Source organism: Hemiscyllium ocellatum, chromosome 8, assembly GCF_020745735.1.
Source record: "Hemiscyllium ocellatum isolate sHemOce1 chromosome 8, sHemOce1.pat.X.cur, whole genome shotgun sequence".
Taxonomy (NCBI): domain Eukaryota; kingdom Metazoa; phylum Chordata; class Chondrichthyes; order Orectolobiformes; family Hemiscylliidae; genus Hemiscyllium; species Hemiscyllium ocellatum.
The window spans coordinates 53,086,610-53,107,153 of record NC_083408.1 but is presented as its reverse complement, the minus strand read 5'-3'; the positions used below and the strand labels follow the sequence as shown (position 1 = coordinate 53,107,153).

Here is a 20,544-nt window from a genome sequence, read left to right as displayed (position 1 = left end):
GTACGGCCACAGTTTTACAATCTTTTGTGTTCCATCCTATCAGGACCTCTCCACAACACTTTTTCTGATTTATCAATGACTGTTCAGTGTCACTTCCTTTTCTCATCCAGAACTGGGGGGGGGGGAAAGAGGGGAAAGAAGAAGAGGAGAAGAAGAAAAAAGAATCAAATTTTCTTCCAATGTCCACAATTTTTTCACCATCCACTGACCAACATTTGACCCTTGCCTTCCTTGACTCAAGTCTGTGTTTCTGCGGATATGCTGTCCAGCAATATTCATTAAAAACACACCAACTCACAGCTAGTGGAACTACAATTAATAACACCCAGCTTCCTGTTCAAAGGTTCCATTTCACTCTCTAAGTTTCTTTGTTACACCTCCTCCAGTACCACTACCTTGCACAACAGTGCTTCCAAAATTATTTGTTACCAAACTGAGGATTCTCCTCCATTGTGCTGGAAAGCAGCCTCAACTGTATCAGACCAATTTCTTCAACTTTTGCCCTCACTCTTCCCCATACTGTGATGGAGTTCCCCTTCCCTTTCAAGTCTCTGTAGGTACAAGATCACACCCTGCCATTTTTGCCAACTCCAGTGTGATGTCAGCATCAAACACATTCACTGCTTGTCCCACCAGCATTAAGTGACCATTCGCTTTCTGTCATCTTAGTCCGCTCTTCTATACACCATATCCTGTCAACCACACAGGATAGGTATTTGGATCTCCCATGGAAAACAAGACAGACACATAGTGGTATAACATAAATCTCCTATTTACCAGAAAGGACAAGTTTTGTCAGACCTGTCAATAGTGAAACAGAGAAAAATTAAAAAGGAATAAAAAAAGGGAATCCAAGATGGTGATGATCTAAGATGATCACACTGCAGAGTTCTGCATCGCAGCACAAGTGGGACGAACCTTTAACCTGCCCAACCTAGACCATCGCGATATCTTGGGACGCCGGAAAGATCTTGCTGTCCCAAGAACCTTCTAAAAATCAGCTGCGTTTCCAGCTGTCCAGAGATGCCGAAAAACGGAGGAGGAGTATTCGAGGCCAGGTCTGTAGTTCAGGCTGCAGGATCCCAACAGTTGATTACTTTCCAGGCACTGGTGAATGAGCTCACAAAATCTCACAAGATGCTGGGGAAACAGACTGAAGAGAAGCTGGCTCCAATCTCTTGCTCATGGTGTAGAAACATGAGCAGCAGCTGGGAGACCTGGAGAAGAGGATGGATGAGGTGCAACACAGGGTCAGTGGTGGAAGCTGACACCAGTTCATCCAAGGATAGGATCCAAGCCCAGCAGACACAGATCCGTAATGTGCACGACCAAGTTGATGGGGCAGGAGAAAAAAACATTTGGATCATCAATCTGCCCGAGGGTAAGGAAGATGAGCGGCCTGCAGAATTTGTTGAGGAATGGCTGCTGAAATTCCTTGACTTGGAAGGCTGGCATGAGAGGATTGAAGATAGAGAGGGTTCACCAGGTCGCAGTGCAGAGATTGAGTCTGAGTCAACGTCCTAGTCTGCTCTTGGTGCGGTTCCATCATTACCAGAATAGAGAGTGTGTCATGGAGGCTTCCAGAGTCGGGGGAAGGATCCAAAGACCCTAATTTATGAGTGCTTTAAGATCATGTTCTTTCAGGACTTCTCAGTGATAATGATCCAGAAATGAAAATCTTATGACGGTGTCAAAAGACTGAGGAGCTTGAGATCCAGTACTCAGAGTATCCGGCGGTGCTTCTGTTCACTTTAGATGGATCCATACATCTCTTTGCCACGTTGGAGAAGCAAGAGACTTTGTGGACAAACTAACATAATTTGAACAATTTTAGTATGTATATATAGCGTTGTTTGGTTTGTTTTTATTGTTTTGTAAAAGAAACTGAGGAAGTCTGGTTGGAGCATGTTGTTTTTATCCCCCTCTATTGATAATAATTCGGTTTAAACTATGTTTGGCAGCAGTTGAGATGTAAATTTTCAATTTCTAAGTTAGGATATACCAAAGGATGGGTGGGGTATTTATTCCCCGTTTATTTTTAAAAAGATTTTCTTTATTCATATTGGTATTCTATGGGGTGTTTACTCTCTTCTGCTTGTGTTTGCGGTGCGGCTCTAGCTGGGAGAAGTGAAGGTGGCTGGGATAGTTAGATGCCTACTTAAGGGCAGTTTGGGATGGGTAGTGGGCCCCTCTGGGCAAGGGTGAGTTTCCCCAACTCAGCGCTATTGGTGCTTGATATGTTGGTTTGTTTTCTGGTTTTTGTTTTTAATTTTCAATAGTTTTGTAGGTTTGTTAACTGTCGTGGTTTTAGTTTACGTTGTTTTTATGTTTGATGGATCACGTTACATGAAGGCTCAGCGATCCGTGGTTCAAGTTCCTGCTCTCTGGAATTTAAATGTTATTACAGGAGGTTATGGCTAATGACTTGATTAAATGGTGCACCTGGAATATCAAGGGACGTCACTCACTAATTAAGAGGAAGAAAGTACTTTTGAGTTTTAGAAAGGAAATTGCTTTGTTACAGGAGACACACTTGGATTACAAGGAGCATCTAAAATTACAGCAAAATAGCTTTGACAGAATTTATTTTTCATTATTTAATACCAGAAGTAGGGAGGGGTGGCTATACTGGTTAGGAAGACTCTCCCACTATGTGTGTGTTAAAGACACATGGGAGATTCGTAATTCTAAAAGCCTTGATAAATGGGGAAGAACACAGTTTTAAATGCTTATTGCCCTCCAGCTCATCCCCTCAAATTTTTGGTAGGTGCCTTTTCTAAACTGATAAGTCTCGAGTCCCAGCACATCATTATAGGGGATAATTTCAACTGTCTCATGGATCCTACAGTAGACAAGTTGCCCAAAGGTCCATCGATACCCTCTGTACAAATTAAACAGTTAGTAGGTCTGCATGGAGAGTTAGGATTGGTGGACATCTGGAGGCGTCACCACCCTACAGGTAGGGATTTTATGATTTTCTTCAATCGGCACAGATGTCACACTAGGCTTGATTTTTTCTGACCCCTGCGGTAACTCTGGATTTGGTGGTATCTTGTACGATTAGTAATATCACTATCTCTGATCATGCTCCAGTGTACCTTATGGTTAAGACTAAGGACTTTTCAATAGGTTCAAGGTACTGGTGAATGGATCCCTTTATCCTCAAGGTGGAGTATATCTCTCGGGAATTTCAGGCATTCCTAGACATCAACATAGGTTCGATTGGTAGTTCATCTGTTCTTTGGGAAACTGCCAAAGCCTATGCTGGGGGTTAGTTATTTCATTTTCCGCCAGTAGGAAGTGACAGAAGGGTGAGCAGCAATGCTTCCTTGAAGCACGGTTGGAGGCAGCCAAGGAGGCCTACTTTGACAAAACCTCATTGGTCAAACTACAGAGGATTACTGCGCTGTGGTCTGCACCGAATTTCATGCTCACGCAGATGGCAAAGAAAGAGCTGGCTTTTACACGAGCATGGTGACAAGCCAGGCAAATACTTAGCATATCTTGCCAAAAAAAAAAAGAGTACCCCACGAGCCATTACAGCGATTAGGAAAGGATCTGGGAACCTAATATGCGATTCTAAAAGGATTAATGTGTCGTTCCAGAGATTTTACTCTGTTATACAATCCAAGGATTGTGAGGAGGGGTAGGCCAAAATGGTATTTTTTTTTAAGGATCTGAAGCTCCAGGGTGTGACTTTCAAACAAAAATCCTTTCTCAATGCTCAGTTATCAGAGCAAGTAGTGCAGGAAGCTGTGAGACAGTTTCAAAGTGGAAAGGCGCCCGGACCTGATGGACTTCCCAGTGAATTCTAGAAGGAATTTATAAATATAGTTGGCTGCACGGTGGCACAGTGGTTAGCACTGCTACGTCACAGCGCCAGAGACCCGGGTTCAATTCCCGCCTCAGGCAACTCTGTGTGGAGTTTGCATATTCTCCCCGTGTCTGTGTGGGTTTCCCGCGGGTGCTCCGGTTTCCTCCCACAGTCCAAAAATGTGCAGGTTAGGTGAATTGGCCATGCTAAATTGCCCGTAGTGTTAGACGAAGAGGTAAATGTAGGGGAATGGGTCTGGGTGGGTTATGCTTTGGCGGGTTGGTGTGGACTTGTTGGGCTGAAGGGCACGTTTCCACACTAAGTAATCTAATCTAAAATAGTGTCAGGTTGATGCTCAATATGTTTAATGATTCATACTATCATGACTGTCTCCACCATTTCTGAGAGAGGCCAATATTTCACTTATCCTTTAAAACAAAAAAGAGAAGGACCCAAAGACTGTGCTTCATACAGGCCCATTTCACTCAAATTAGATTACTTACAGTGCGGAAACAGGCCCTTCGGCCCAAGTCCACACCGACCCACCGAAGCACACCCACCCAGACCCATTCCCCTACATTTACCCCTGCACCTAACACTACGGGCAATTTAGCATGGCCAATTCACCTGCACATTTTTGAACTGTGGGAGGAAACCGGAGCAACCGGAGGAAACCCACGCAGACACGGGGAATGTGCAAACTCCACACAGTCAGTTGCCTGAGGCAAGAATTGAACCCAGGTCTCTTGCACTGTGAGGCAGCAGTGCTAACCACTGTGCCACCGTGTGGACTTTAAAATCCTCTCAGACTCTGGCGTTAAAGTTCAAGACTGTGTAACCTTCTAATATTAAAGATGTTCAGACAGGCTTCATAAAGGGTTGCAGATCCTCCAATAATGTTAGGAGGTTGCACAATGTATTTCAAGCATGTCAACAACAGTCAAAAACAGGGATTGGTAAGTTCTCCAGATGCAGAGAAGACATTTGACAGAGTTGAGTGTAAGTATCTTTTTTTATACTCTGGCGCGGTTTGGTTTGGATGAAGTCTTTATAAAATGGGTAAAGGTTCTCTATGCTGGCCCTCTCACGGTGGTCATCAACAGGGTCCAATCAAGCAATTCTAAAATTTATTTAGGGGCAGCTGGCAGGGCTGTCCCCTTTCGCCACTGCTTTTTACGTTGGTGATTGAACCATTGGTGGAGGTCATTCGTGGGGATCCCAATGTACCAGCTTCAGAAGTGGGGTCAAAATTACATAAGATTTTATTGTTTGCAGACGATATCCTAATTTTTTTTGACAAACCCAGCAGTTTCAGTGCCTTGCCTGATACAATGCATTCTTGCGTTTGGCACTCTTTCAGAGTACAAGATTAACGCTGCAAAATCAGAGGCTATGCCTATGGACAGTCTTACGAAGTTGTCTTGAAGGCAACTATGGATTCCCACTTAGGTGGTGATAAGGGGTTGCGTATTTGGGCACATTCATTACTCAGTTCTGAATCGGCTATTCAAAGCCAATTTTATCCAAATTATTTGAAAAAAAACATTAAACAAGATCTTCAAACATGGGAGGCACTTCCAGTCTCATGGTTGGGTCAGATAGTGCTTATTAAGATGAATATTCTCTATACAGATGCACCCCCCCTCCCAACTTTCAATAAGCAAACTCTCAGGAAGCTGAATGGCTGGTTCAGCTCTTCTAGTTGGCATCGAAAGCAGCCCCTCATTAAATTAGCTAAACTGCAACCGCCTCACAGATTTCTTTTGGGGGGGGTGGGGGTGGAGGTGGAAACCTTCCAGACATTAAAAATTACCAATTAGGCTTGCTTTTGTCTTATGTGAGTTTGGGTTTGGGTTTGTGGAGATCCTCTGCCACTATGGCTAGATATCGAAGCCTCCCAGGCAAGGTGTTCCCTTACCAGTTTGCTATTTTTAGAAAAATTAGGACCATTAGGGAATATTACCATAACCCAATAGTTATCAATACTGTTAAAGCATACAGGGCAATTCAGCACAGGGAAGGCAATATTGGCAAAACATCTTTGTTTACACCTTTAGTTGGTATGCAGGGGATGATAGATTCAGGATATCAACATTGGGCAGCAAGGGGTGTGTCTTGCATGGGCAATGTATTTGAGGGGGAAGTAATGATGTATTTCCATGCTACCTGATCGAAGGACAAGTTATCTAATAGAGATCTCTTGTATTTTTCATGTCAGGGATTTTATTCAAAAAAAAAACTACAGTTTTGACAGATCCTACAAATCCAAAATAGAGAAGGGGATGCTAAGTGCTAAGAATACACTTTCTGTCAGTACTTTATATTATCAATTGAGGGTGCCCCCTCAGATGAATTTGATCGACTCTGCAGGATGTGGGAGAGAGAGGCTGGGTGTTGAAGTCTCCTTGGAGGCATGGGAAGATATTTGGGAGAATGCAAGGAAGATATCAATTTGCAATAGGTCCCATGCTTTACAGTGGAAGAATCTGCACGGGCTGGGGGGGGGGGGGCACTTGGCTCCGGACTGTTTTGTCAAAATTTAATCCAGGGTTTCTTCAGCATGCCCCAAGTGGAAGGTCTGTATGGGCACTCTTACCCATTGTCCCTGGTCTTGCAATAGGCTTCAAACATATTGGAGTGCTGCGGCGAGCACAATGGAGAGGATTTTGGGTGTTAGGGTCCTTCTCCACCCTATCTCTCTCCTTTTGGGCCTGCCCATTGTATTGCCTGCAGACGCACATAAGAAAAACTTTTTAATATTATCACGTTCTGTGGAAGAAAGAATATCTTGCTAGGTTGGATATTCAAAAACCCCACGGGCCTGTCAGGTTGGCGGAAGATTGTTATGGAGCATATTCCCCTGGAGTTTCTCGCAAGTATGGTTCACCACAAAACTGAGAATTTTTATAAGACATGGCAGTCCTTTTTGGATTACCTTGACACAGATTTATCTGCCACACTAACAAGGGCTTTTAACGATTGTGTTGTACAAGTCCAATATCCAGGGAGGTGGAACTGTTAACGTATACGTGTTTTGTTTGGCTGGGCTAAGTTATTACTATTTATTAGCTAATTGTTGGTTATTTATTTATTTAGTTAAATAGCCAATTTGTTTTTTTTAATTCTATATTTTTCTAGATATGTTTATACATTTGTACAGGAGGGTGGGCTAGGGACCTTTTTTAAAAATTTGGGTTTTATTGTATTGTTTTGAATTGTATTGTTTTGCACTTGTAATATAAAAAATGTTTTCAAAAAAACCATGTTTGTTAAAAAAAAACAAATCAGGCCTATGGGCTACCTCACCAACTATGGGTTGTGAATCAATATATGTGAGGAGTGAGATTATAATCCTGAACACCTCATCCTCCTTCTATGACATTTTCTCATGCATTCATAGGTGGCACATCATTTGCTCTTCTATCCCTTTACAAAGCATCTAAATACCCCTTCCAGACGGGAGAGGGACTTGGTTGCACATCTTTTCGTACAGTATTCAGCGCTCATAATGCATTCTCCTTTGTCTTGGGGAGGTAAAACCCAGATAGGGTAACTGCTTTATAGAACACTTCTGCTCAGTCTGCAAACATGACCTGACCTTCTGGTCGTTTGCTACTTTAATGCACAATTTTGCTCTCATACTCAATTTGTCTGTTTGCTAGGCCTTCCAGAGTGCACCCCAGTGAAGCCCAACATAATATGGGGAAACAGCACCTTAATTTTACTTTTAGACATCTTATACCTTTTTTGGATTCAGAGGTCAACAATTGCAGACCATGGCCACTGCCCTCCATTTTATTTCCTTCCTCTTTGAGCTACCCCACCATATAGTTTTCTTGATTTTGTTTTCTATTATTAACTACTCTGGATCTATCTCTTCTCAATGACCAATACCATTTGCCTTGCCTTTTTCTGTGACACCAGTGACCCCATTTCCCTCACTAACTAACCCACCCCAGTCCTTTGGTTCCACTTACTTCCTTTCATCGTTTTCTATGGTACAAAACCTATTACTTTTCTACATTGTCATTAGCTCTGTAGAAATGGCAGAGTGGACACGAAAGGTTAACTCTGTTTCTCTCCCCACAGGTGAATTTCTAACACTTTCTGCTTTTATTTCACATTTCCAACACTTGCAGAAATCTGCTTATATTTCCATTTATGAAGTAAAAACAAGGATTATAAATAAGATGGTCAGTGAATAAGGAATTTGAGGAATGTAATTCGGCATTGTGACCAAGCAGTATTTACAACAGCAGGGAGTACTTCAGGAGAACACTATTAATGCATTTATCAACAGAAGCCAGATATGAGAAAGAAAGGAATAAAAGGGATACAGCAATTAGGTGAAACAAAACAGGGTGCAAGGTGTACAACAGAAGGTTCATATTGGACTCAATGTTAATTCCGCTGATTTCTGCACATAATGCTGCCATACCTGCTCAGTTTTTCAAGCATTGTTTTTATTTAACATGAAGGCCGCCTTGTGTGGAGTATAAAATGCTCCTTTGACCTGCTCAGCTAAATTGTCCATGTCTGTGCCACATATTCCACGTAACATAGTTTTAGAGGTACATGTTACATTTATTCTGCTAAAATGCTTCAATAATAATGATGGCTGTCTACCAAGTGGAACTGATTTGGCTTTCAAGATATCTCAAACTAAGAGTTTTACATAAATTGTGTGGATCTCATCTTAGCATCAGTCCATCCAATCAATATTGTAAATAATGCAATTAACTTTAAGTAGTTACTCCACTAGAACTAATGTGAACAAGATCCTAATCACAAATATAAACCTGCTATTATACACTTCAAATAAAAAAAAGTTCAAAAATAGTAATATCACATTTCCAGAAGTTACCTGATTTGTATACAATATGTCTACAATCTGGGCACTCCCAATTTTCCATGCAGATTGCCAAAAATGAACAGGCCAAATGAGTCCCGCTGGAGCCACAGTACTTACAGAGTACAATGTCCCATTTACTGAAATAGAGAAATTGCACTGATAAAGTTCCTAATAAAGAAAAAAAAACAAACTGCAATTTTAAGTATCACTTAATTCCAAACAGACAAAAGAGACAACTTAAATTTTCTAATATTTTATGACATGGATATAATAATGGTGATATTTCGTGGATTAGGCAATGAGACAATTGCTTAGATCAGTGATATGCAGAACAACCCAGAAAGTCAGACTTCTCTTGTTAGGTTCTTTTTCTCGACACTCTTACACACTTGGCGCAACTGCAATATGCCAACTTCTGTGAACAGTCAAAATTTGCTAAGTCCAAGCTCTGAAGAATCACTTAACACTTATCAAGAGAAGCTCTCTAAACAAAGGAACTGTTCTTCCTTTTACATCACAATCAGTAATGCCCACAAGACAACCCCCAGCCACTTCCGCATAGTCACATGCTACTTAAGACAATATAGTTATTTGATTATTTCCAGAAACAATGTGATTTGGATCATAATAGCAAGATCTAGTGTAAATAGTTCTTTTTTTAAACAGTGGGGTGTGGCTAAAATTTTAACTACAATGTTCTTATCGCAGGAGATGGCAATGTAAATTTTTTATATTCTATCTGCAAGACAGAGAAACATTCCACCCTACCCCTGGGACATCCAATTTCTTACAGGTCAGCAGAGCAAATCAACCCCCTAACATGCTGCTCAATTTCCTAGATTTACTTATTTCAAGTAACAATCTAATTTCTTTTTGAAATCAATCTTCCCACTTCCTTCACCAGAGAGGCAGCAGGTTCCAGTCTGTTACCACTTGCTGCACAAATCTTTTTCATATTCCTCTTTTATCTCTGCCCAAAATCTTAAGTACATGTCCCCTACTCATTGCTCTATAAGGTAACAAACAGATTTCTCTCATCTATCTTATCAAACCAGTCATATAAATTTTCACACTTCTCTTCAGAGCAGGGGATTTGAAAGAAGATGTGGTGTGCAGAACTAAATGCAATACAAGGCGCAACTGAAGTTTTGTAAAAGTTTAGAATAGCTTTCTTCGTTTTCTCCTGAATACCTCTATTTAGGAAGCTTAACAACTTATGTGCTTTGTTAACCACTGTCAGTGTATCCTGTCACCTCAAAGATTAATGCATATGTATCCCAAGTTCCTCCGTTCCCGCAAACTCGAGAGTAGTACAATTACTTTGCCTTTCCTCATTCCTTCTATCAAAATCTTCTATACACTTCTCTACACTAACACTGATCAGTTCTTTCTGCTCACCTGTGTCAAGCTGCAGGCAATTTATATCACCCTCGCTCTCTGCCTGATAATTCTGGCAATTCTAAGATTATAAGGACTCTGCATGAGGAATCTACCGGTTGAGTCAGTGGGCAAAACTTGGGAGTTTGCTGTAGGCAAGTGTGAGGTCACACAGTTTGGTAGGAAGAATCATAGGAGATTTAAACAGATGAAGACTCCAAAACAAAAAAAAAGTGCTGCACAGGGGGAGTAAGGTATTCTTGCGCGTAAAACTCAAAGCTAGCATGCAGATGCAGCAAGTCATGAAGGAGTATTTTAGATGTACAGTGGTAACTCAGAATCCGAATTTAATTAGTTCCAGGAGATTGTTCTGATTGTGAAAAGTTCTGATTCCAAAACAATTTTCCCCATAAGAAATATGAAAGTGAATTAATCAGTTTCTGGACACCCCCCAAAAAAATTTCCAAGACACTTTACAAAAGCAAGAAATAAATGTACTAACATGAAAATAACTTCATTTTCCTTAGTGAGGAATGCTAACGGTGAATGCACTTATTTGCTTCACTGCTCTTCTTGGGTGCAATGGTGAATGCACAAGAAACCAGCACAAATCACGAGGTAATCTAGTGATGGGCACATGAGAGATGCTTTCGCAACGACTGCCGGCGTTGAACTGAACAAACAATGTGTGAGCTGAATGTTACGTGGTGTTCGGATTCAGATTTGTTCGAACAATAGGGCGTTCGGATTCCAGGGTCACCACTGTAATTGCTTTGGTGGCGGGGGGGGGGGGGGTTGTAGGTTTAAAAATAGGGAAGTCTTCTTACAACTCAACAAGGTGTTGGCGAGAGGACACCCAAAGGACAGAGTACAGTTTTGGTCCCAATTTTTCCAAAGAATGGATGTACTGCCATTGGAGACAGTTCGAAAGCGATTCACTCACGATAAGTAATATTCCAATAGCTCTCCTAATAATTTGTTGTACCACATACTAATCTTATGCAATTCAGGCATGAGAACATCAGCATCCCTCTACATTTCAGAGCTCTGCATTCTCTCACCGTTTACACGGTTTTTTCTTTTTCCGACCAAAAATGGACAACTTCACATTTTCCCACATTAAACTCTATTTGCCACATCATTGTCCACTCACTCAGCCTATTAACATCTTTTTGTAATCTTGTGTCCTCTTCACAACTTAACTTTCTTATTTATCTTGGTTTCCAAGTTTGCTGACTGGACAAAGACCTTCTATCACTTCAAGTGAGTGTTTTACACAAAGGATAAATAATTGAGGTAATAGCAAAGAACTTTGTGGCAAGCTGAATAAGACCCGCTTAAACCCACTCTGCTTCCTGTTAACCAACCAATCCATACCATATGCCATCCCCTGCATTAGGAGCCTTTATTTTCTATAATATCCTTTAACGTGGCACCTTTAAATGCTTTTGAAAAGCTAAGTACAGTACATCCTCTGGTTCCCCTTTACCCACAGCATATGGTATTTCCTTAAAACAACTTCAACAGACTGATCAAATATAAAATTTCCCTTTCAGAAAATAATGTTAAGTTTGCTTAAGTACCTTGAACCTTGAAAGTGCTCTATTACTTCTTTAATAGTAACTTTGAAGTTTCCACGTGACAGATGTTAAACCAACTGGCCTGAATGTTCCTGTTTTCTTTCTCCCTCGCCTTTTTTTTTAAATAAAAGGGAGTTACATTTGCTAACTTGCAATCTAATGGGTCCATCCTGAATCAAAGGTGTTTTGGAAAATAAAGCAATGTATTGACTTCCTCAGTAGCCACTTCATTAAAGACTCTAAATTGAGATTTATCTAGATCCAGGCACTCGTCAGCCTACTAAAAAATTTTCCCAAGTTCCTCCCTCCTTTCTATTTCCAGATTTACCACTGTTTCTGGAATTTTATTTGCATCCTCTATAGAGAAGTACAAAATTTCGGTTCAATTCATCTGCCATTTTCTTATTTTTAAATACTGATTTTCCAGTCTAACTTTCTGTAGGATAAACATTCACTTTGTTAACTCTTGAATGTTTATACAAATGCTAGTTTTTATTTCTGCCTACCTTTTCTTGTACTAATATTTCAATTTGCTTTTTTAAAAAAATATTCTGCCCAATCTTCTGATCTGCCACCTATCTTTGCACAATTACCTGCTTTTTCCTTAAGCGTGATAGAATTTAACATTTCTATGTGCATATACCCCTTGAATTTTTCTGACTTGCTGGCATGTATCTATTCTGTATGTTCTAAAATATTCTTGTTCCATGCTTCTAATTGCTTTTATTTAAGCAATAGGTTCAGACCTATTTCTCACTACACGGTGGCACAGTGGTTAGCACTGCTGCCTCACAGCACCAGAGACCTGGGTTCAATTCCCGCCTCAGGTGACTGACTGTGTGGAGTTTGCACGTTCTCCCCGTGTCTGCGTGGGTTTCCTCCGGGTGCTCCGGTTTCCTCCCACAGTCCAAAGATGTGCAAGTCAGGTGAATTGGCTATGCTAAATTGCCCATAGTGTTAGGTAAGGGATTAATGTATGGGTATGGGTGGGTTGTGCTTCGGCGGGTCAGTGTGGACTTGTTGGGCCGAAGGGCCTGTTTCCACATTGTATCGTATCTAATCTAATCTAATCTAATCTAAATCACTCCTTCAGGCTGAATATAAAATTCAATTGTATTTGAACATAGTGAAGGCACCCCTCAGTAGCTATGAGATCATTAGTTAATTCTGTCTCATTGCTCAGTACTTAATCAATAGTCTGCTTGGCTCGAGAATATATTTCTCATCTTTGCCCATTTGGCTTTTCCAGTTCAAACTTATGATTGTCACTGTGCATTTTTGACTAGCTCTCTTATTTCCTCCTTTATGCTGCAACTCTGACTGGTTATTGATGGGAAATCTGTACACTACTCACAGAAGTAACTCCTTGACTTTACCATTTTGCATTTCTACTCAAACAAACAGTCTCCACATTTTGGTTCCCTGAACTTGTGTCAGCCCTCTCTGTTGGGCTAATACCAATATTAGCCAACAGAGCTGGTCCTCCACATTTTCCTAAATGTCTTGTACTCTTCAAGATGCAGGTTCAATCCTACAACTATTGTAGGAGTTACTAAGTTCTACTTATTCATTTCTATTTTCATTCTCAGTATTTGTTTTGTTGTGGAAGCTATATGCATTCAGATACAGAGAATTTAGTTTTATTTTTATTCTTTGTAAATCCTAGTCTTATCTATTAGATTCATACATTCTACCCTTTTCTGCCATAGAAGTTTGTTAATTCCCATGTTGATATCTTTCGCATTGGGCTTGATTCTACTGTTTTACCACATCCTAAATTTGACCTCTTGTGTTCCACTATTAGATTTAAAATTCTCTAGTTTAAATTCCCTAGTTATCATGAATACTGGCTCTAGCATGGTTCATGTGGAGAACACTCGATCAATACAGATCCTAACTCTCCCCAATGCCTCACGAAATGGAACGCACTTCTTCCACGTCAGTCTTTCAGCTATGCATTAATCTCTGTAATCTGAACATTCAAGGCTTGGCTTCTAAATTTGGCACCTATCACCTCATACTGACATGATTCCCTCTCTCCTCTCCAACCCCTCATCCTTACCCCTCCCACTCCACCTTTGAGCCATATGCACAAGGCAAATCAGATTAGGGAGATAAATAGATGGCCGACGGACTGACGTGGAAGAAGTGGGTTCCATTTTGTGGGGCACTGGGGAGACGTTGGGAACTGTGTGGATGGAGCATTCTCCACATGAACTATGCTTGGGCCAGTGTTCTGAGAAGCTTCCCAAATACGAGAGTGTTCATAGATTATTGCGCTTATACAGTACAAGTGGGTACAAAACAAAAGGATTTCATCACCCCCTCAGAGGCACTTAAATTTACAGCCAGATAATGTTGGTGGTGTTTAATAGAAGATATTTTGTTACTGTTACAGTTATAGAGAGTAATTAGATTAGATTAGATTACTTACAGTGTGGAAACAGGCCCTTCGGCCCAACAAGTCCACACCGACCCGCCGAAGCGCAACCCACCCATACCCCTACATTTACCTCTTACCTAACACTACGGGCAATTTAGCATGGCCAATTCACCTGACCCGCACATTTTTGGACTGTGGGAGGAAACCGGAGCACCCAGAGGAAACCCACGCAGACACGGGGAGAACGTGCAAACTCCACACAGTCAGTCGCCCGAGTCAGGAAATGAACCTGGGTCTCAGGCGTTGTGAGGCAGCAGTGCTAACCACTGTGCCACCGTGCCGCCCAAGTTAGCTTTGAGAAAGCATCTAAAAGACCATTTATACACCAAATTTCAATAGAAATGGAATCATAATACACTGGATTTTGGGGAAAAAAATTATCTTTGAAGAATTAAATGTCACAGATTTTCTTAATTTAAGGTTGCTAACTCAGCAGTTTTCATGGGAAAATTAACTGTTACCTGTCAGGTTCTACATATTCTCTTCCATTTTTACAGAGACATCTTCTTGCATCACATCGCTGGTAACGTTGCAATAATTCTTGAAACGCATTCTCTTCAAGTTCCCAAGATGCATCCCTTTAATTTTTTTTTTAAAAAAAGAGAAGCAATTAAGAGCAGAAGAATATAAAGCTCAAGTGAAGGATTGTCATATACAAGGAGTCATCAATATCTGAGAAATGTTATGTTCTCCTTTGGTTTTGGTCATTATAATCTATTACAGCTTCATGCACATCCTGGGACATTAAACAACAACTTCAATGCCACCTATCTTCAAGACTACACCAGATTTTCTAAACCTGTGTGTGTTTTGTATTTTCAAAAGGCAAAATAATAGCCATCATCTATCCTGCCACTAGGAAAAATGGCTGAGAGAAAGCATTAGTGCGAAATGAGGGAATTTTGGCATAAATTCCTTAAAGTTATAGCAACTAATTGGAACAGGATCACCAGTCATGATAAATTAAATTACTTATAAATTGCATTCAATATCCCTCTCAGCAGTTCCCATAAGCAAAAGAACAAATAAAAAGGCTCCAACGTATTTATAAATAAATCACTACCTATTTAACTAATAAAATTGCATAAGCTCATATTGATAAATGCACACATACTTTTCTGGAACATGGATCCCCATTCGTAACATCTCTTTCTGGAATTCATCTTTATTATTGCATATAGTGCACTTGAAGAAGAACATCCCAGCACTCAGGGACTGATACTATGAAAAGAAAGGATAATTGGATGAACTAAAAATACTGAAATGCAATAAAGTATTTAGCATTTACTTTGCTAGACAATTCAATCTTAATCAAACCCATCTTAAATAGCTGGTAGGTCATTTGGACAAATAGTAGAAGAGCGGCAGGGGAAGAAGCAACAGTGTTCAGTTAATTCAAAGACTTAGATACCAACATGTCAAAGATAATGATAATGGACTGGAAAAAGAAAGAGTTCAGCAAAACAAAACAAAAGCCCAAATTAACAAAAGTTAAGATGATCCACAAATCAGCAATGTGCAATCTATTAATGCAAGATGTTTGGAGTATGAAACACTCCTGAAAAGGTAAAATGAAAACATGAAAAAAATTGTATTCCATGGCTAAGCAGATAAATCAAAGCTGAAATATAATAAACACTGATCACACTAAAACCAGAGTGCATATGTTGAATAGTCTGGTGGTGGTAGGGTTGGGGGAGGGGTGTTTTCAAAGCCTAATAACATGATGAAAGCAAGCTAGCAGATATTCTTAAGAATACAAAAAAGAAAAGTTAGGGAGAGAGAGGGCAAAGTCACTCTGGAAGAACAATAGAATAAAAGACAATTTATAAATATTTTGCACTGATCTGAAATGATTGAAGTGAGCACAAAGTGGTTCTTGAAATATTTAGTACAATTTATGTAAGCAGGGACCTGAACGATTCATGCTATGGTAAGAAATCTGGGAGATTCACATGAGAAATCAATCAAAACCTCAAAATTAAGAGTAACTTGTTGAATTTTTGAACAGTTCCAAGTGTTGAGATGAGGTTCTTGCAAGGAAGTGGAGAGATGTCCATTAATGGGAATTATTTGCGGCATTGTTTATTTGTAGCCTCTTTCACTGCAAATCTCTCCTCATTAATATGTCTCCAGTAAACTAGGTTGATAGTTTCCAGATTAGAGTGGGGGGGGGGCGGGGGGGGGGGGGGGGGAGGAATGGCAATTTCAAATCACTGCTTGCTCCTCTGGACCACATCTCAAAAACCCTGGAACAACTCAGGGCATGCACCAGGACACCTGCCACACTCATTCCCTCAATGCCTGTCAACCTCTCAAGATCACTGTGACATCTTTCAGATCCATTTACAGGATGCTTCAGCGCTTTGAGGTGCACTGGCAACTTGCATTGATATACTGTTTTGCGCACAGGCACAGGTTCCCAACTAATGAGGTTGCACCTCAGGGATATTTGCTTGCTCTCATAATACTTACCCACCTCAAGTTCTTCTGGATATTCACAATATCTACTTTGCCTTGATGTGCTTTACTACCCACTAGCCAGAGCTACCAGACTCCTAATACTTCAGTCTTGCTTTGCCTTGCCATTTTACACTGCCACAAACCAGGATACTTGTTGTAATTGTCAGCAGTCCTCAATGTAGGTCAAGGACAGCTTCTGATATCAGTCTAGGGTGTTGGGCATGGTCAATCATACAGTCAGATGTACAGCACAGAAATAGACCCTTCGGTCCAACTCGTCCATGCTGATCAGGTATCAGAAATAAATCTAGTCCTATTGCCAGCATTTGGCCCATATCCCTCTATTCATATTTCCTTCCAGATGTCTTTTAAATGTTGTAATTGTACCAACATTGAACAATTCCTCTGGCAGCTCAATCCATACACATACCACCTTCTGCATGAAAAAGATGCCCCTCAGGTTCCTTTAAAATCTTTCCCCTCTCACCTTAAACCTATAACCTCTAGTTTTGGACTCCTCACTCCAGGGAAAAAAAATCTTTTCTGTTTACCCTATCCATGCCCCTCATGATTTTGTAAACCTCTAAGGTCATCCTTAGCCTCCCCCACTCCAGGGAAAACAGCTTCGACCTATTCAGCCTTTCCATATAACTCAAAATCCTCCAGCCCTAACAACTTCCTTGTAAATCTTTACTGAACCCTTTCATGTTTTACTACATCCTTCCTATAGCAGGGAGACCAAAATTACACGTGGTATTCCAATACTCCTATACGCAATGCACTGACCAATAAAGGCAAGCATACCAATGCCTTATTCACTATCCTACCTGCCTGCGACTCCACTTTCAAGGAACTATGAATCAGCACTCCAAGATCTCTTTGCTCAGCAATACTCCCCAGGCCCTTACCATTAAGTGTACAAGTTCTGCCCGATTTGCTTTTCCAAAATGCAGCACCTCACATTTATCTAAATTAAACTCCATCGGCCCATTTGATCAAGATCTCATTGTACTCAGGTTAACTTCTTCCCTGTCCACAACACCTTCAATTTTGGAGTCATCTGCAAACTTACTAACAATCAGCCACTCAGGAGATTAAGGTCAGGTTTCTCTCCTCAGAGGAGATGCGGAGCTGAATGTCAAGCAGCTCACCAGCTCTTTCTACCCTATTTTGGATTGTTTTCTCTGGCATGACAAAGTGAGGGTTTAAGTCAGATCAACTTAGGTGACACAGCCGCTAGTGTTGCTGCTTTTATGGGAAAGGTGATGTATCCCAAGCAAGTGAGTAAGCAGCACAGAGGTCATGAAGGTCTAGGAGGAAAGAGCATTACAAGATGGGAGGAAGTGTAGGGAGATGTTCCATATAATATGAATATAGGAACCAAGGAACAGGAATAGGCCACTCAATCCTGAGAGTCATTCAGCAAGATCATGGCTGATTGAATTTTAACTTCAACTCTGTACTGTAGAATCTATCATAGAGAGAGAAGAGGAGCATAAACTCTAGTGGTAGGTACCACATTTACAGAGACTGGAGTGAGAGGCAGCAGTGTCAAAATGATAGTATTTACCTTTGTTACAAGAGAGGTCTATTGACCTTCTTCCTTCACTGCTCAGATTCCTCAAGATGGCCAAGAATGCAATGATCCAAGTGGTAACTTTGAAACAGGATGGCAGAGTCTGATGGTTTGGTGTCCTCTGCCAGTCCTGGAGTAAAAGGACATTCCTGTCCTGTATCATACCTGTCAAGTGATGTCAGTTTATCTTGACAATGGCGAGTTCAAGTATGGTGATACGACAGAATCCAGCTAGCATTGGATGAGGGCACTATTGGGGTATGGTAGGTAGTTAATACGGAGAGTTTTGGCAATATGCTAAGGAATCTCACTAGGCCTCAGGGAGAGAACCCCTTTGTGAAACTCAGTAAAATTGAAATTTACAAAATACTGCTAGTTGCTGGTCTCCAAGCATACCCATTTTACAATGGAGACCATCAACCAACAAAACTACTTTCAAAGCTGTAAAGTATATTGGAATTTTTTTGAAGCAAAGACCTAAACCAAAACAATTTCTAAAATTGAAACTCATTCAATACTTTACTACTTACCTGCACACATTGCCTGTGAAACCATGTGTTTTTACAGCAAGGGCTCTTCAAAACCTCATATGATGGATTTGGATCAATGGATTCTAAACAGATAGCACATGTATATGTACTACCTGACCATATAGCGGGTACTTTTTGCTGTGGTCTGTGGTCCCAACAGTAAGATCTAGAATGTTAAAAGGATAAAAACACCAATTAAAAAAATTTGTAAGGATGGTAAAAGGGATTCAGCAATTTCCTACAATTTAGCAGAGAATGACAAATGGCAACGTATAGTAACTCAAATGGGTGCAGCTAGAAAGTTAATAAATCATTGAGCTGACAGCAAGATGATTTTTTATATAAAACCCTAAATATTAATAGTGAGCCAATGTAAAACATTGGTAGGATCACAGATTATTGCATATATTTTGGACTTCATACATAAAAAGGCTGTTTGCACAATTGCAAGTAGTGCACAGGTCCTGGAGATCCTTCTTTACAAAAGAAAATACAAACATTTGGTAGAGCAACAGATAAAAAGGTAATTTGACAGAGGTGCTTGAAATATGAAAGGATAGGCTTGAATAAAATTGTAAAAATCACCAATGCTGGAGTGAAAAAGGATTGAAGGAAGCCAGACCACAAGACTATAGGCAAGATGATAAAATGAAGGAGAAAAAAACATTTTTATTCCAAAGAAGGTGATGGGAATGGCATGCATTATTAAAATCAGTAATTGGCATGGATTACTTCAATATTTAACAGCAAGTTCAATTGACACTTGAAGACAAAATAAATCGAAGAATATTAAAACAGGGAAAACACATGGGAATAAGACTACTGTTCGCTGGATGGCAAACACCAACTCAAACTGGCTAGATAAAAAGGGTTGCTTCAGTGCTCCAATTTATTTTCAAGTTGACAGAATGTGTAAAGAAAATATGTAGAGTCTGAAAATTGAATGTGTTTTCACCTTTGCATCACAAGTTAATTAACTGTAAGGTTCTTCATTTTAACTTACTAAATCACAAACAACAATTAAGCCATATTTTCAAGAATTAACTGAATACAGAGAAGTCCAATGCCACAAGACCAAACTGTTTACATATCAAATAGGTTAACAGCCACCAACTTTCAACGCAATAGTTTCATCAAGTACATTCTGAAGTAGTTCCATTTCATCAAGTGACATATATATTGCAATATCAACAAGAATAACTATTCCTTCCTCATTGATACAATAGCCTTATAATCAGACATTTTGGGCAAGCATTAAACAAAAATAAACAAAGGCATCATCAAATTTAAAAAAAAAGGAATTGAAGTAAATCAGCAGAAGGTTAGGTGATGCCGAGCTTGCAATTGAAGAGATAAATAAGTGGAGCAAAGGAATCTTGACACTTAAAAAAGAATGCATTAGAAGCAACAGAAAACTACAGGAATAAAATTATTCTGTGCATTAAGATATTGAATGAATGTCAATTGAAGGACAGATTGGGTGTGTTGTAGAACGTTTTGTTGAGGTGCAGTAATAATGATTCTACCACTGTGCAGAAGGCCTGGTCTCAAGGCCCAACTGTGCCAGGAGTGTATCATAACATTTTTGAATAGATTGATTGGCAAGTATCTACAATGTCCTGATGATCTTTTTATGCTACAACTAAACTATTTCAGTGCCTCTATGATGATCAATTTCAATACAAGCTAGGAATTTGGGAAATGGCTGAAGGTTTGTGAACTGCCAAAAAAAAAAAGATGACAGATTCATGTGCTTTAGCATAAGCTACCATTCTCAACCTGATTTGCTGAGAAGTTTTTTTTCTGCAGAGGGGAATTTAGGACCCATCTTATCCTGATTGCTGCTGCACACTTCTCATGCCCAGATACTCTAAGCCTACCTTGTCAGATGCACACTAGTTACATAAGA

At 40.1% G+C, this 20,544-nt stretch overlaps 1 protein-coding gene across 3 annotated transcripts in view; it reads right to left on the bottom strand.

The window, feature by feature from the left end:
* g2e3 (G2/M-phase specific E3 ubiquitin protein ligase) overlaps positions 1 to 20,544 on the bottom strand; it is a 79,290-nt gene that overhangs the window by 36,262 nt on the left and 22,484 nt on the right. For all 3 annotated transcript variants that reach the window (XM_060829025.1, XM_060829026.1, XM_060829027.1), the window contains exons 6-9: positions 18,636 to 18,801; positions 15,181 to 15,287; positions 14,528 to 14,644; positions 8,679 to 8,803 (exon numbers count right to left, since the gene is read on the bottom strand). In XM_060829025.1, the coding sequence (XP_060685008.1) occupies positions 8,679 to 8,803; positions 14,528 to 14,644; positions 15,181 to 15,287; positions 18,636 to 18,801 (515 nt within the window). The remainder of the gene's footprint in view (positions 1 to 8,678; positions 8,804 to 14,527; positions 14,645 to 15,180; positions 15,288 to 18,635; positions 18,802 to 20,544) is intronic.